Here is an 18,398-nt window from a genome sequence, read left to right on the forward strand (position 1 = left end):
ATTGTGCTTTCTGCTCCCTTCTGCATTTAAAGCTCGTTGTGCTCCCAAAAACCACTGGAAGTCAGCATGGGCATTACGTTATTCGTAGGCTGCAGGTTGGAGACCCTTTTCCTGAATAACTCTGCACTTTTAGAGGATGATCTGCTTGGATTAGAAGTTCAATAATGGGCCATTTCTCCCTCTCATCACCAACAGAAGCCCTGGATGAAGCTTGGTTATTTCCTTGTTAACATGCTGCAATGCAGGAGCAGAATTAATAAATCCAATCAATGGAGTAATTCTGAGTACAAAGAGATTGTTACAGCAGCTTGTATTAATTCTGCTGAGGAATCAGAGGACATGGCCAGTTTTTCAGCCCTCACAATGCTTTATCATAGCACTGGGAACAGTCCCTTTGCTTCCCAGTGGATATTTACAGATTTATTTCAACTTTCACTGATCATAAATAACAGGCACCTGTAAACCTCGATGGCAGCAAAATCTGTTTCATACAGGATGCCATCACAACAAATTGGAGCATTTAAGAAATTGATAAACTGAATTCAGCTAATTGTGTTTACTTCACCAGCAATAATGCAAGGTGCAGAGCTTCTCCCAGTGCCACTGCAGATGGGAATTGTGGATGCCAGAGGATCCAAGAGGTATTCAGAGGCAAATTAGAATGACAAACCCAGTTTTCACACACTGCTGGCTGTAATTGTCCTGCAACTCTCCTATTACTACCAAAAAAACGGTGTTGAAACCTACTGGTGACTTGACATATATTCCATCTGAAGTGATGCCATACATAGCTTGCGGGGGTTTTTACAGGGGTATTTTTTGTTCTTTTTGTTTTGGTTTTGCCTTTTTTCTTTTTAAACTTTAGTTTTAGAAAAGGTGCTGGTGCCTGAGTTTGGAGTTTCTTTTTCTGATCTTTTACGTTTTCATAAATATCAGTGGTCGTATCGTTCTCATCACTCTCCCCAATCCATCCAGCTGAAAATTTCTGTTCCCTAATCCAGACTTTATCTAAAAAAAACCCCTAACCCTGATCTCTCTTATTTATTCTATAAGCAGAATCCAAGTACCACTGAAGCCATCCTTCCTTCCTTCAAAAATTACGCTACCAAAGGCTGGGAGTGCTCAGGAATCACAAAGATTTGCTTTTCAGGTAAAAACATCAATCCCTGCCACTAACAACCCTGAGCTTTGTGCCTCTGGGACAGAAAGACAGGTAAAAATGCCTTCCAGAAGGGTGTTTGTACAGGCACAGTGCTGTGGCTCACACCACTTCATGCACCTTTTTGACAGAGCTGTTGAAGCAGAAGATTGTTCTGCAGCCTTAGCCAGATGAAAAGATCTTTTAAAGTAGCACAAATAGGGGGAAAAAATATTCATAAAGTTCCTCATTAGTTTTAAAGGGGAGTTAGAAACTCTCTGTAAAGCCAAAAAACTTGCTAAATCAACAAATGACACTCTGGTTTTCCTCACAGTAATTACAGAATTACCCTGAGTATTGCTGTGCTTCCAATTTATCAACAAGGTTTTACTTGTGTGGTCATGCAGTTCACACATACTGAACTGATGGCTGAAACACAGTCATTCCTACACTGTGTGACTGCTTTGTACGAAGCTGCACTTTAAAAATAAAGAAATTTATACATTTCTATTTCTTTTTATAAAGAATAACACAACCAAATCCCTACTGAAATATCTTGAGGGCCCTCTGTACTTGCAGCTTGTGGTTTGTAGATTGTTCAAGCAAGTGACAGCCAAAAGTGTGAAAGGCAAAAATACTGAATTTTTGCTGTGCAATACCTGCTCAGAGCAATCAACTCAACTGTGTACATTAAGTAATACACTGGTGATTTCAGCAATCTGTTCTTAAAAATGTTCCATGCATCAGACCAAGACTCCCAGCACCACTACCTGAGCAACCTCAGCCTGCTCATTAAAATGTATGGACTTCCCTAACAGAATGAATGGCCAAGATTTACTGCAGCTGAAAACGAATAAATCCAGCCTGAATAAAAATGGAAAATGAAATGTGATTTGTAAAACTGATCCTACCCCCTTTTAGGGCAGAATTAGGGATGCTGGCCAGAGAGCTATCAGCCAGTTTGCCTTTGGACACTGACTCTTCTTGTCCCATCAAGAGATTTTAGTTTGAAGTGAGATTTCAAACACAATTAAAAGCTATGAAACAAAATGGGAACAAGATGTTTCTCTGTGAATATCATTTTTACAGCGTTCCCCAAACGTGCTGCAGCAGGAAATCCCACACTGGAAACCGGGAGAACACACTGATGTTCCCCACTTTGTAGGATGAAAAACCAACACTGATCACATTCTTACTTAGGAAAAGCAGACCCCAAGTGTCCAAAAAAATGTATTATAGTGATCTAAACAATCTTACCCTCCTTCCCATCAACGGGTTTGGAAATTTCCATATCAAAGCTCTCCTGCAGCTGCTGGCCTTTGAAGCGGTTGAGATGCTCCTGTTCTATTAAGTTACTTTCCTCCTCTTCCAGAGGTTGCCAAGTCCCATCAATAAACCACTGTCCACGCATTACTGGGATCTTTTCTGTTTCTAAAGAAAAAAAAAAAAAAAAACACAAAAGGAGAGGGGTCTTTTATGCAACAAATCACAAACTGAGAGCAGGGAAGAGGGAAAGGGAATTCTGTTGGGTCTATTGATGGGATCCCTAACAAGGTAGCCCCAAATGCCTCAAAAAACACCTTTTCCCATGACATGAGTAGTGAATGTAGTGTTAATCTTCAAACCTGAGCTAATGAGGCCAGATTTTCCAGCTGTGTGTGAGGATCTGAGAGATGGACAGAAAAATAGAATCCCAGAATGGTTTGGGTTGGAAGGACCTTAAAATGCACCCATTCCAACCCCCTGCCATGGGCAGGGACACCTTCCACTATCCCAGGCTGCTCCAAGCCTGGCCTTGGACACTTCCAGGGATGGGGAGTCCACTTCCAACAACCCGAATTACACATCAGTTAGCATAAATTGTAGTATTTAAAAATGCAAGGTTTGGGTTTTTTTTTTTAATTAAAATCAATGTTTTACTCAAGGCTGGTTTTGGTTACTGTTGTTCTCGTTTCAGTTCTCCAAACGAGGAAAGTGGGAGCTCAGCATTTGCTGGGCACGTAGCAAAAGAGAAATCTGTAAGAAAAAATATAACTTGGTGCTTATTCTACATTAAACTGTGCTTAATTGTTGCCCACACTAATTACTGGGAGCAAAAATTCCTCTTATACCCATGGCTGCAAGCAAGCTGGGACAATGACATCCATTGTAACTCAGCTCTGAATTCCCCCTCCTGGAAAATCAGGGAGAAATACAGCATGTGCCTGTGCTCCACAAGCCTCAAAGACCCCAAACTCAAGTTTTCATGGGATTCACACAGATTTGGGTCTGCTGAGAGCACAGAGCAGTGGGACCAGTGTGTGTATACATCTTTATATGTATGTATAGACTGACTCAGCCAAAAGCACATATCCTGCATGTGTTATACTGACCACAAAGGTTTAGCTCTACGAAGCAAATAAGAACTCAACCACAAAAAAAGACTTAAAAAAGGAGATGAGGGGAAAAAAACCCAAAACCCAGGCTTCACTGCTCAAAGATCTGTTACGACCTGGAAGGTGGAAAAAAAGCTGGTAAGGACAAATTGGAAAAGAAACAATAGATGCAAACACGCAGTAAGTGAAAACCAGGTGAAAATGAAACATGAAACAATAGATTTCACAGTTACTGAGCACAGAAGGGATCTCTTTGATCTGTCACCAGAGCTGGGTGAGGTGACCCAGCCACGAGCAGTGGTTTTTAGCCTGGTCCCAATGCTCTGTGAGCACAACCAGTGGCTCAGGTCACAAAAACTCCTGGTTCTGCACTGCCTTCCACCACAGACACACCACAAGCACTTGCTGTGCCCAAAAGTAATTTCCACACCGACTGCTGGCAGATGAGAATGTAATAGAGAATTGCAAACACCTCCACAGTCTACTTGGAACCTCTAAACTACTCTGAATTTTTCATCCCTCAGACCACGGAACGCACAAGCCATGAAAATAAAAGGAAAATCACCTCGCAGTAATCTCCTCACGGGGCAAGTAACACTCCAAAGGTTCCAAAGCCAATTTTGAAACCTTTGCTGTAACAGATTTACAGGAAAACACTGTTTCTGCAGGCCTAGCAGCGACAATCAGCTCTCACACCCCACCTTCGTGGCAGAAGGAAGGCACACGGGTGCGTGATGGCACCTTTACATTGGTACTGCCACAACTGGCAAGGAAAGGTGATCAGCAGGAAAACTCATGGCAGGGAGTAAAGCAGATAATCAGGAGCAAGAAGCCCAGATTCCCATTGAACTTCCCCCACTTGGCCCTCCCTGCACTCTCCCGAGTGGGAATCCAGCTCTTCTGGGCACACATGGCATGCCAACTTCCCAAAAGAACAGCTCAGAGCATCGCCAGCTCCCTCATCCCAGCTTCCCACGGATCCCAGTTTCTTTCCCAGGCACTGGACATGCTGGTTCACCCCTCCCAAGTCCCTCACTGAAGCTCTTCCATCCCCTTGCATCCTCAGCTCTGCCCATGTGGAACACAGACAGCTCAGGTCGTGTGGCCTGACCAAAACCCAGAAGTAGTGCAAGACCCAGTTCTGCCATTCAGCTGCTGTTTGCCCTCCTAAAATAGCTGTTCCAGGTAGGAGTCAATTGTTATGTGCTGAATTCCTAATGCTGTGGATGTTCATGATCCATCAGCTTGAATAAAGAGGTTGGCGTGTTCTAAGGGCATGGTTGTTTAGGGGAAACTAATCCCCTAAAATATCAGAAAAACCAAAGTTCTGAGTGGCTGTAAAATGCAGAAGTTAATAGTGCCCGCAAATTACACAAAACCCCCCATATTCCATGAAAATTTAGACTAACTTTGGAGTCTACATCCCGCCAACAGAGGGTGAAGGATGAGTATTCAGTTTTCATGAACTGGAAGTGAACCACAGCAGTGCCACCACACACAGCAGCCTCCTTCCTCAACCTTTGCTGTATTCCCAGACATTTTACACCTGTCAGATATCCACATTTTTCAGCCCATCCAGTGCACACAGATCCAGTCAGGCTGCCCTCACAAACAAAGCTCTGTCTGTAGGAAGAAATGAAATGCACATTAAATGTGAGGGGAGATAAAGGCTCCCATTGTGGCTGAAGCTATGACACGGCTACGTCAGATGTTAATCCTCACTGGGAAAATCTGTGAGCAATTCCTTAATTCTTGACTAAGCAGCCTGATGAGGCTCCATTCACTGAATCCACAGACAGAGATATGTTTTTTTTAAAATAACAATCATATTTCATACTATTTGGTACTCCAAACTGAACGAATACAAGACACCTCTTTTTCAGTTTTGAAGGGCTTCAAGTTTTCCACATGGGAATTTCCACCTACAGATTGCTAAAATTCTAACCATCAAGTATTAAAATAAACATTTTCAGGCTCCTTTTGCCTGAGAGAAACTTTCCCAGAGAGGTTCTTTACAAGAGCACTCAATGGCAGCTCTCAAACATAACTTGAGCCCTTCCCAGAAAGGCTCAGCTAGAAAAAACTGTTTGAAATAAGGAAAATTTTAACATAAAATCTCAGCAGAATGGTTGAACTTGGCAATAAATTAAAATACCTGGCTCTGGAAAGGGTGTTCATACACACTTATAAACTATTTTCAGATCCAAAGACAATTATGGAGGTTTGAAAAACCTGAGTGAGGCAATTCTATTTTCCAGTTCTGTGGGATCTTGGGAGGACCAAGGAATTGTCTTTTTTTTTTTCCCATTCCCTCCTTTAAACAGTTGCACACACTCAGAGCAGCCAAAGCAGCTTGAACCACAAACTGCTTTTATTTCCCATCACGAGCTGGGGGGCAGGTTTGAACACGAAGCTACTGGGAAACCTCAAAAGAAAACCACCTGAAAGAAGAGGAAGCAAGAAAATCACATTTCCTGCCATCAGCAGCACAGTCTGGCTGTCAGAAAACTGAACATGGTCCTGCAGAACCGAGATAATCAAATCGGTGATCACAGCACACAAGGAACCATCTCCTGTGGAGCCAGGCTGGGACAGCTGGGGGTGTTCACCTGGAGAAGAGAAGGCTCCAGGGAGAGCTCCGAGCCCCTTGCAGGGCCTAAAGGGGCTCCAGGAGAGCTGGAGAGGGACTGGGGACAAGGGGGAATGGTTTTAAAATAAAAGGGGAGGTTAATAGGGAATATTAGGGAGAAATTCCTGGCTGTGAGGGTGGTGAGGCCCTGGCACAGGGTGCCCAGAGAAGCTGTGGCTGCCCCTGGATCCCTGGAAGTGTCCAAGGCCAGGTTGGATGGGGCTTGGAGCAGCCTGGGCTAGTGGAAGGTGTCCCTGCCCATGGCAGGGGGTGGGACTGGATGGGATTTAAGGTCCCTTCCAACCCAAACCATCCCATGATTCTGTGACAACCTCCAGTTCTATGACAACCAAATTCTGAAGGTCACCAGCTCCAAAAGCAAGTGGCACTTCAGCTCATGAAGACAGGGAAGTGAATCAATGGTAATTCCATGGAATACTCTGGATGGGGTGGGGAAATACTTTCACACAAGAGATTCTTCAGTAAAATCTGTGACTGTGGGAAAGAGGAAAGGCCTTCCTAACCAAAACTCCTCTGCTTAATCCTGCACAGGGGCTGTCACTGAAAAGCTCCAATGTTTCATCCAGAAGACTTGATGCAAACTTACAACAGTGAACAGCATTTAGAAGTGATGAACCAGAATTGTCATTATAGCACCCAATTCCACTCACTTACCCACCTTCAATAAAATCATTCATGTCTTGTATACTCAGATATTTTAGAAAGCTTCAACCACATTCTTTCAGTTACTTTTGTTTTAGGGAAGAGTTAAACACACTGGCATTACATCATGCCATAATTTAGTGTATTTTTTGTCAATACAGAATTCCAAATCTATAATACAAAGTATTATTTATCCTTATCCCTGCAATCTCAATCCCTAGGAAAGGATTTGCCTTGATTTCTTTACTGCCTTAAGTCTTACACCATATAATCTGCAGTTGGCAGTGCTTCAGACTCGAAGATATCAACATATTTGACTGGTTATACACTTCCATGGTTTATTTATACAAGAATTTCTAAATAAATCTGAATGGTGGAGAAGAAAAGTAGATGAAAACCACTTTAATTTAATTAGTCACACGTATTTTACCACTTTTAGAGGAAATCAGTTTAAGAGATTTACTCTGCCACAAAGGATTTATTTATTTTTACACAAATGGGTCTTTTTTCCCCATGAAAATCCAAAGAATAAAAGAATACAAGTGCTGTAATTAACGGGGTGATAAGAACATGAGTGATAATCACTTAAATGCTCTGAATAACAAGAATTATGTTAAAATAAAAACTGTTGCAACATCTCAACTACTGCGTGTGTGTGTGTAGTGTATGTGCATAACCCAGCTGCTCCTTCTTTGTGAAGATCTTTCAACTCTGTGATCACATCTAACATAAATTAGAATAAAAAGCTTGCTCATCTACCACAACAAAGTCATAACCGAGCAGAATTTGCTTCATTTTCCTTCTAACAAATCAATTCTATCATTCATTTCCTGCCACCACATCGCTGGGCAGAGCACAGCCCTAAATTTCAGTAACACAGCTCTAACAACCCTTTTTCACCTGCCTTGATTCAGGAGCACGGAACTGTTACAAAACGAAGATAAAACAGAGAGAAGAACTCAGCTGCTGGCCAAGTTCAGGCACTCCTGGAACTCTGCAGCCATCAGTCCCAAGACACTTATAATAATTTACCCACAAATGAGATCTAAAAGGTCCATAGAATATTCAGAGGATCAGAAATTTAAATTAAAGCTGGTGTTTTGCTCAAATTGACAATTCCCAGCTCTCCAAGCCCAAAGCCAAAAAGTTAGGCAAGAAACACAAGCTTATAAAACACTACCAGGTCAAGATGCTTTTCAGCGTACTAATTTCCTTTTTGGTGTTGTAACATGTCCTTAAATATTGATTTCCTTCTTGCTACAGTGGCAAACAATTTGCAGCATGTGAGAATAATATCTGCTCAAGCTGAAGGTAACTTTGAGGCTACACATGTGACATCTTAAACTGAAAGTTAAATAATTAAGTGCTCATACATTTGCCAAGGACCTGGCCTGAAACACTTCCAGGAATCCAGGGGCAGCTACAGCTTCTCTGGGCAACCTGTGGCAGTTCCTATGTACATAAACATAAAGAAATAAATATATAGAAATATATTCCAGAACAACATCATGGATGTTGAGATGAACAGACACTTCTAAAAATGTTGTTAGCCATTCCTATTATATCAAAGATCATGTTCTGGGTATATTTCATCAGGAACTTTAGCAATAGGACAAGGAGATAGGAGTTCAAACTGAAAGAACTGGAATTTAGTTTAGATATGTGGAAGAAATTCTTGTCTGTGAGGATGGTGATGTTGTAATAAAACAGCCCCAAAACTAAAATTGCATTATTTCATGTCTGCTATCTAACATAACACACTTTTAAACATTTTTCTTTTTTTAAAAAGCTCAACACTGTACACCTTTCTAGCTCTCCTTCACATTATTTCAGAACACAGCAGGTGACTGACTTTTAAATAAATGGAGCCACTCATTTGATCCCAGTCCGGTGACCTCCCTTTGTTCAACCACAGACACGTGTGACCTGTCCTGCTCTTCCAAAAGGAAGAAGTCCTGCAGAGGAGTTCAAGGGTGAAGCCTCAGCCTCAGAAAACTTCAGAGTGACACAAACTTAGAGCCTGTGACCGAGCTGAAAAGAGATGTCATTCACTGAGCAGTAAAGATCATCATTTTGCTTATCCAGTAATTCTCAGCTGCTTCACTGAAGCAATCTGTAAATTCCAGGTGGAAGATAGATTTGAGTTTCATGGAGAACTAAGCACATTCAAAGCAATCCAGCTGGCACAGGTGGGATTTTCTGTTCAGAGCAGCTAAACCCGTGAGCCTTCATGTTTGCTCCAATGCTGGATCCAAAAAAGGCAGGAATAAATGTTTTGCTCTGTTGCAAACATGGAATTGCCTCTGATTTACCAAGACTGCCTGAAGTATTCCAGCCAACAGCCTAAAACTGGCTTTCCCTGAACTGTTTTAATGTTTGTGCTACAAATTGAGCAATCCAAAACAGGAACAAAAGGCTGATCTTTGGGACTGGTTCCAATGTCAAACACAGAAGGAACCCCACAAAAAGTGATGAATGTCCTCCAAGTCATCAATGCTATAAATCATCCCCAAACACAGGATCACAGCATGGTTTGGGTTGGAAGGAACCTTAAAGAACATCCAGTTCCACCCCCTGCCATGGGCAGGGACATCTTTCACTATCCCAGGCTGCTCCAAGCCCCGTCCAACCTGGCTTTGGACACTGCCAGGGATCCAGGGGCAGCCACAGCTGCTCTGGGCACCCTGTGCCAGGGGCCCTCCCCACCCTCCCAGCCAGGAATTCCCAATTCCCAATCTCCCATCCATCCCTGCCCTCTGGCACTGGGAAGCCATTCCCTGTGTCCTGTCCCTCCATGCCTTGTCCCCAGTCCCTCTCCAGCTCTCCTGGAGCCCCTTTAGGCACTGGCAGGGGCTCCGAGCTCTCCCTGGAGCCTTCTCTTCTCCAGGTGAACACCCCCAGCTCTCCCAGCCTGGCTCCAGGACATAAGTTTTTCAGGAAGGATTTTCCTGGTTTAAGGCATCAGTTTAATTAACACATCCACAATTGCTCTTTTCACAGACCTGATCCTGATGGTCCAAGCCAAAATCCTAAAGCTCACCTTACTGGCCTTATCAAGCAGGAAACACTCAAAAAATCCCTGGGACTGTCGAAACATGAAAAGGGCTGCAGTTTTAGATTTAGAATTATATTTTTACTGAATTCTTATCAATTACAACAGTTCGCTAAACTTCAATCCCAGCACTCTGAAGCACTTCCACCAGTGGAATTTGCTGCCGGAACCACTGAGTTTATCCCTTATCAGCTCTTTCCACCCCTCCAGGGAGATCTGCATTTTTTGAAACCACACAAGAACAGCTCCTGTGCCACATGACCAACATGTGAGCACCTCCCAAAAGTGAGTATGTGCTCCCAGCCCGTCCACAGTCACGGGGCTTTTGCACAACCCCAGCCTCACACCCCGGGTGTGCGCTCCTGGAAACCCTGCTTTGTTCGGTTGGAACAACAGGGTCCTGGGAATGTCTTCCAAAATAAAGAAGAGCAAGACAGTCCCTGTGCACACCTCAGACCTGCCACCAATGAACAAGACGACAGCAAAGATTATTATGCCCTTGGATGGCTTCAACTCCTCCCTTCTCCACCACAGGGATTATTTTTCCGTGCTCTCCTCCTGAACTCACTTCCTTCTTCCATCTACTCCACGCCAACTCCAGAATTCCTTACCCCTTCATCCCCACGTTTAAATTTTCCTTCCATTTTTTCTAACCCTGTAGGGTTTCCCCTACCAGAAAACCAGCACAATTTTCACAGGAACCCAGAATGATTTCGTTTGGGAGGGACCTTGAAGCCTACCCAGTTCCACCCCCTGCCATGGGCAGGGACAACTCCAACTGTCCCAGGCTGCTCCAAGCCCCGTCCAACCTGGCCTTGGACACTTCCAGGGATCCAGGGGCAGCCACAGCTGCTCTGGACAACAATTTTAGTTTCTTTCACCCTAAATTTCACTGCCTGTGATTCCACTTGCACCTCGTGCTCCATTCATCCCAGTGCTCACTAATCCTGCTTTTTACAACACTTATTATCTACAGAGCTCCTTCTCTCCTGCTCCACACCAGCCACGCTCCAGAATGGCTGCAGCCACTTGCAGCCCACTCACACAGATCACATCACACCAGTGACCTTTTCTCTGGCCAACACTCACACCACTCCTTCACCCTCACTGTTTTCAACCTTATAGATATCTCTGAGACAACTGCTCGTGCTTCTTATTTTAATTTCTTGCTCTTTTGCAGGGTTTTTTTTCCATCTAGGCCTTCTGCTCACTAACTGGCACAGTGTCAGCTCTTACACATCCTTGTCATGCTCCTCCAAGAGCTCTGGAAAAGGTCTCTCTTTGCTTTCAGCATTGTTTTTCCCTAAAAGAGTATCTCACACACAAACATTCACCTGTCATCAGTCTTTAATCCAAGTCTGTCACCTCTAAATTAAATCCCATCCTGTTCCTTTGATCTCAATACTGTCCAATCCATGTTCAAGCCCGAATTAAGTCAGAGCAGAACTCCTCATCCTTCTCATCCCACAGACATTTTCTGCTGCCACAGTTACAGCAGAAAACACCCCTCTCACCCACAACTTGTAACCCAAACATTGCCTACATCTCTGCCTTCATCCTTGTTGACCAATCCAGCAGGAAAAGTGCTGGACCACATCAAAGGACAAGCACAACTTCTAAGCCACATCCATCCTTCGCTACTCTGTTGTAGCTGAACCATTCACCAGAGAACGATGCTGGTCCCATTTAAAGGAGAAAGACAACAGAATTATTTTGCTTAAATATGCTTAAATAAAACATAAAAGCTGAGGACAGGGAAGAAACTTGCCCTCAGAGACACATCCCAAGTGCTGCCACCTGCCCCTGCTCTAGTGAAAGCATCCCAAAAGTCCCAAGTTCTCTCTACTGAGAGGCCACAAACAAAAGCAGAACACACAAACAAACAAATGTGATTTAATACGTGGAACACTGCAAATCTGAAAGTTATTTCATCTGTGTGTGTTAGGTCACAGAATCCCAGAATGGTTTGGGTTGGAAGGGGCCTTAAAGCCCATCCCATTCCATCCCCTGCCATGGGCAGGGACACCTTCCACAAGCCCAGGTTGCTCTAAACCCTGTCCAACCTGGCCTTGGACACTTCCAGGCCTTTTGGTCAGGAAGGAACTGGCCAAAACTGAGCTACAAGATATTTTTGAAAGGATGGTACAGGATGGGAAGAACAGAACCAGAAAAAGTAAAACCCAGAAAGATTTAGAGTAGTGAAGGTAACGCTTCACCTTTACCAAGTAAACTGTCAGGGTTTTATTTGCAAAAGAATAACACACCTGGAGATAAAAAAAGCCATAAAATAGAATTCAGCCTTCAATCAGAAGGTCCTTTATATAAAGGAAATTGTTATCAACCAAGTTCAAAGACCTGTCCGTCTGACACACCAAAACCAACGTTCTCAGTGTGCTGTAAAACGACTAAAAGCACTGCTAAAACCAGACTAAACCAAATCAAAGTCACAAACAACAACAAACTCTTGATTCCATACCCTTAATTTTCATCTTGATCACGAAGGCAGCTAAAACAGTTTTTTAAAGCAGCCCAACTCCAGCCTGAGCAGACAGATCTAAAAAATAAGACCCAATGATCCACTCTGTATTCACAAGTACTTCCAGATTAAAGGCAGCAAAACATTTGTTTTATCAGTACTTCTTCACTTGGGGATGAACCTAGTATACAATATTCTTTTTCAAATACAAAAATGGGTTTTTTACTTACGAGACTTCAGCAACTATTAGGCAGGAAAATAATATACATTAAAAAAGCAAACAAAAAAACCCCCCAACCTTACCAAACCTATGTCTGGGAGTGGAGTAATTTAAATAAACACAGGCAACTTGACGATGTATCCATGAAAAAAAGCCAGGAAAAAGCAAATACCTGACAGGACAACAGTTGCATGGGACAAACCCACAAGCCAGAAAACAGGAAAGAGTCACCCAAAAGTTCACAGGCCATGGATTCAACAGACTCACCCAGGACTTTGAAAACTCCACAGAGAAACTCCGTAACAAAAAGGTTGTAAAGCAGCTCTCTTCAGCTGGGAGGGCTGAAAAGGGCTGGATAATTCAAGATTTAAACAGAAGACCCTTGTATAGAATATCACTCATTGTCATCTCCACAGAAAACAAGAAGCAGCCCTGCTCCAAATTACTGACTTATCTGAAAGCCTACATTAGTAATTTTCATCCTCTTGCACCATTTTTGCTGGTTCTACAGCACTAATTAAATAAATCCCAGAGGTCACAAGGTAAGGATAAAATTCTCTTAATTAATCTGCTCAAATTGTAGCTCAGGCTGATATTCCTGACGTTACCGATGAACCTTGTAGCAAGTTTAAAATGCAGATATAAAAAAATACCTCAGCACGTGCCAAGCCATAACCAACATTTCCCTGGCATTGTGATGCCCCAGGAACTGACAGCTGAGGAACCAACTGCTCAGTGGGGTAGCTGTGGGACAGCAGCCTCCCCTGGGGTCCAGCACATACGTGAAAAAGGGCAAAATAACAAAGAGAAAAGCTTCTGACCTTTGCTCTGAGCTGAACCATGAATCAGCAAAACCAGCCAGCAGTTTCTGTACTCTTCAACAGGCACCTCAGCATATTTTAAGTCAGTTGTACTCATCATACCTCATGCTTGTGTGGTCAGAGAGGATTCTCCTGCCTTACTCAGATGTGTCACAGCTGGTGTGACACTTCCACGCCAGGGCAGCAGCCACCCTTTGGATCCAGAATTACACACACCTTACCAAATGGGAATAATATGGGAATAATAGCTACACCAAGGCTTTCAAAGGCACAGATGAGACTGAATCCTGGGATCTGACCTTGCTGTTTTCTCAGGTCTGGATGCAGCAGTCAGGAAGAAGGGGAGAAAAGCACCCATAGGGAACAGAGGCCAGGAAATGTGCAGTGAAGAAGTCACACCAGAAGGCACCAGAAGACCCTTGAAACATCAAAAGTTGATCTGCAAAGGACTGGACCTGCTAATAAGAAAAGACTTGAGCACTGCCCTAATCAGCTTTCTGAGGACTAGAAATCATCCCCGTCATTAGTCTGCTCAGGCCCAGGAGTTTATTTCTCCCCTGCCTCTGGTGCTAACCTCTGGGAATCTCTCCTTCCCAGCACCAGAATCGTCTCTGCACAGCCTATGCTGTCATCTGAAACATCTGCTCCTCGAGCTTAATGAGACTGAATCAGCTTCCAAAATGGACAAGGCACAGAGTCAAGAAATTAAACCTTTAAGCTGCTGACGAGCGCAGTCTCTTGCTCCCATTACCAGGAGCAATCCTGCCTCACCTGGCAGCTCTGCTCGCTCCTGCCCCTCTCTCCCTATGGCACAGTTACAGGGATGGCAGCAGTTTCCTCCTCCCCTGGATGTCCTGCATCTTCTCTTCCCAGGAACCATGTGGTGCCAACAGCAAGGGGGCTTCAGGGTGGTGGACAGGGAGAAGCAGCTCCAGTTTCTGCTCAAGAAGCTGTGCCCAGGCTCCTCTAGCTCAGAACTCGCGTGGACTGAGACCTTTGCTTGCTCCTGGGGCTCAGTGTCTGTCTGCTGGGGGGATGATTTGAAAGCCAAATTGTCACACAAGTGAACTGGACCATGCAGTATTTATGGAGCTCCTTCCTGTAAAGAGGCTGATAAATAGAGGGAAAACAACAGAAAGCCCTGGTTTTCATCTCTGAAAGTTCCCCTGGGACTCCCACCTCAGACTCAGGATGAGAGAAACCTGCCTGCCCCTCTGCCAAGCCCATGCCAGGACATGCTCAGCTCCTCTACAGCTCACTCTACTGTGTAACATCTCCCTTGTCCTTGAGGGAATGCAGTTGGACAGCAAGTCCTCAAGAACAGCAGGTGAGCAGTGGCACAGCTTGTCAGCCTCAGGAAAGCAGGGGCTTACTTGTCCAGCAAGACCCTGGGAGCCCTTCCCACCAAAGGAAAAGTGCAGGGAGCTGAGGTCTTCGCCCTTCTTTCACTTCTGTTCCCCAAGGTCTCCTGTCCTCCAGCAAAGGACACACAAATGCAAGGGGAAGGGCGGCAGAGGGGCTGTATTCCCACCTCATTTTGAAGTTGAGGTGGTGAAGCAAATTTCCCTCTATTGGAAGGGTAGGAATTAAGGATTACGTGTGTATGAGATGCCTGTTGCAACCCCTCCAAGAGAAAGGAAGAGAAATCCCACTTCATGCCCCCTCCCAGTGGGCAGGTGATAAGAAAGGAAATATAAAGCACAAGATCATCATTTCCCTAGTGGAGAGGACAAGGGTCACAAAGGGGAAGCCAGAGATAACCCTCCCTTCCATCATTCCTCACTGAAGATGAGGGATCAAAAGTGTGACTGTGGGGAGGAGGGAGTGGACAAATAACTGATGTTTCTACTCTGCTCCTTCTGCAGGAAAGGTGTGCAGGGAGGGAACTGCAGGAGCACTGAAGGCAAATACCCACCCTCGCTCACCCTTTGCTTAGGAAAAGCAGAGCATAAGAAGGTTCTCAGCCACCTTCCCTCCCGCTTTCTTCCACACATGCCAAGAAACGAGCAGATACCCAGACCTCCCTTTTCCATGTCTCTGGGTCCAGGTGTGCATGGCCCAGATCATCTCCTTCAGGTTTGTGCGCACAGGGAGGCGAGAGAGGGAAAGATGCTCAGTTCTCTTTGTGTGGCTGGAAGTGGCTGATGTGCCCAGTACACCCTGAGTGGGGGGTACCTCATCCCCCGGTGGGAGGGAGGGTGGTCCAGTCTCCCCTCTCTCCAGCACACGCTGAGGGATGCCCAAATCTCTTCCCTTATTTTTCCAGCACACGCTGGGGGATGCCCAAGTCTCTTCCCTTATTTTTCCAGCACACGCTGGGGGATGCCCAAGTCTCTTCCCTTACAAGTGTGCCTGGGAGGGTGTGATGCCCAGTGCCGCGTCCCTGACACCTGGAAGGGGAACTCCCAGTCCCTCCTCGCTCAGGTATGTGCTGGAGATGGGCACCGCGGGTCCTCTCTCTCTGGATAACTTGTCCTGTATCCCTTATACAGGAGCACAGCGGCAGCAAGGGCGGCCGGGTCCGTGTGCCGGGGCAGGAAGGGCCGCCCGGTGTCCCCGCGCCGGGGTCACCCAGCGCAGGCTCCGTGCGCACGGGGGATGCTCAGCAACCCTCGTCGGGACCACGGGGCACCCTGGCCACCCCCGCTGCCTCCCCCCGGCCGGGACGGCGGCACTCACGGTTCCAATAGACGGGGTAGCTCTCGGCGCTGGCCACATCCACCTCGTAGAGCCCGCTCCGCACGCACACCGGCTCCACGGCCGCCGGCTCCCCCGCGCCGCCGCTGCCCAGGGCGCGGAACGCCAGCTCGATGCGCAGCGAGTCGTAGCCGATGAAGGGCTTCCAGGTCTTGCGGTCCTCGCGGTAGAACCAGCGCACCTCCTCGGCGCCCAGCTCCCGCACCACCTCATAGCGGGGCCGGCCGCCGCCCGGCCGCCGCCTCTCGGGCAGCGCGGTGGCCGCCAGCGAGAAGCCGCTGCCGCCGCTGTCGCTGCTGCCCAGCCCCGCGCCCTCGCCCTCGCTGCCCTCGCCGCCCGTGCCCGTCGAGTACCGCAGCGACGCGCCGGACTCGGCCGAGTCGAAGTCGCCGGCGGCGGCCTCGTCGCTGAGGCTGCGCTCCCGCGGCGGCGCCGCCGGCTCGGGGTCGCCCTCGGAGGAGGAGGTGGAGAGCGCGGCGCGGAGCGGCGGCGGCTGCGGGCGGCGGGGCGGGAGGGCGCGAGCAGCCGCCTCCTCCTCCTCCGCCGCTTCCTCCTCCTCGCCGCGGCTCGGCCGCTCGTAGCCGCCGCTGCCGTAGCCGCCGGCTTGGCCGGGCAGGTTCCAAGCACCTTGCGGCGAGCCGGGCTCGGGGTAATCCATGCCGCAGCGCGCCCTGCCCGGCGGGGCCGCCTCGCCTCGCCTCGCCTCGCCCCGCCCGCCCCCGCGCCCGCCCCGCTCCCGCCCCGCTGCCCCGGCCCGGCCGCGCTGCCGCAGCCGCCGCCGGCTCCGAGCGGGCGGGGGCGGAGCCGCTTCGTCACGCGCGGCGCGACGCGGGCGGGGGCGGAGCGGCGGCGGCGGGGCGGGCACGGCACGGGGGGACACGGGCGCACGGCTGGGACACCGAGTGTGGCACTGAGAGTGGCACTGCGAGCGTGGGACAGAGTGTGTGACACGGAGAGTGACACAGTGTGGCACTGTGAGCGTGGGACAGAGCGTGTGACACTGAGAGTGACACAGAGTGTGCCACTGAGTGTGGGACATAGCGTGTGACACGGAGAGTGACACAGTGTGGCACTGTGAGCGTGGGACAGAGCGTGTGACACTGAGAGTGACACAGAGTGTGCCACTGAGTGTGGGACATAGCGTGTGACACTGAGAGTGACACAGTGTGGCACTGTGAGCGTGGGACAGAGCGTGTGACACTGAGAGTGACACAGTGTGGCACTGTGAGCGTGGGACACCGTGTGACACTGAGAGTGACACAGAGTGTGGCACTGTGAGTGTGGGACAGAGTGTGTGACACGGAGAGTGTGACATAGCGTGTGACACTGAGAGTGACACTGTGGCACTGTGAGCGTGGGACAGAGTGTGTGACACGGAGTGTGACATAGCGTGTGACACTGAGAGTGACACAGAGTGTGGCACTGTGAGCGTGGGACAGAGTGTGTGACACGGAGAGTGTGACAGAGACAGTGTGACACCAAGAGTGTGTGACAGTGTGACACCGAGAGTGTGTGACACAGAGTGTGACACTATGTGACATAGTGTGTGACACTATATGTGACACCAAGAGTGTGTGACACAGCGGGTGACAGTGTGTGTGATGTAGCGTGTAACACAGTGAGTGTGACAGAGACAGCGTGTGACATAGCATGGGACACTGTGTGTGACAGACACCATGTGACACTGTGACATAGCGTGTGACATGGTCAGTGTGTGATACAGTGTGTGACACAAACAGCGGGTGACACTGTGTCTGACACAGTATGTGACACTGTGTGACATAGAGTGTAACACTACATGTGACATCCACAAACACAATGTGTAACACTGAGTGCGTGACATCTTCCGACACGGAACGTTAACACCGTGTGTGTGACACTGTGAGTGACACACTCAGACACAGCCTGTAAACCTGTGAGTGTGACATGCTCAGAGCATGTAAAACTGTGTGTGAGGCTCAAACACAGTGTAACATGCTCAGTGTAAAACTCTGTGATGCTCCCAGATAGTGTAAACCTGTGTGACATCCTCAGACACAGCCACTGTCTGCCTGTGTGACACTCAGACTGTCACACTGTGTGTGTGTGTGACAGACTGTCACACTGTGTGAGATGCTGACTGTCACACTGTGTGTGTGACAGACTGTCACACTGTGTGAGATGCTCAGATTGTCACACTGTGTGTGTGTGACACTCAGACTGTCACACTGTGTGAGATGCTCAGACTGTCACACTGTGTGTTTGTGACACTCAGACTGTCACACTGTGAGATGCTCAGATTGTCACACTGTGTGTGTGTGACACAGACTGTCACACTGTATGAGATG

At 47.3% G+C, this 18,398-nt stretch overlaps 1 protein-coding gene across 2 annotated transcripts in view; it reads right to left on the reverse strand.

The window, feature by feature from the left end:
- The window catches only part of DDHD1 (DDHD domain containing 1), a 60,727-nt gene extending 43,967 nt beyond the window's left edge, over positions 1-16,760 (reverse strand). Inside the window, exons 1-2 of one of the 2 annotated variants that reach the window (XM_048306983.1) lie at positions 16,054-16,760; positions 2,396-2,569 (exon numbers count right to left, since the gene is read on the reverse strand). In XM_048306983.1, coding sequence (XP_048162940.1) covers positions 2,396-2,569; positions 16,054-16,729 — 850 coding nt within the window. In that variant the 5' untranslated portion in view covers positions 16,730-16,760. The remainder of the gene's footprint in view (positions 1-2,395; positions 2,570-16,053) is intronic. The other variant, XM_048306984.1, reaches the window with a different exon arrangement.
- Between the last annotated feature and the right edge of the window lie 1,638 nt (positions 16,761-18,398).

The sequence above is a fragment of the Corvus hawaiiensis genome, chromosome 6, assembly GCF_020740725.1.
Source record: "Corvus hawaiiensis isolate bCorHaw1 chromosome 6, bCorHaw1.pri.cur, whole genome shotgun sequence".
In the NCBI taxonomy this organism is placed as follows: Eukaryota; Metazoa; Chordata; class Aves; order Passeriformes; family Corvidae; genus Corvus; species Corvus hawaiiensis.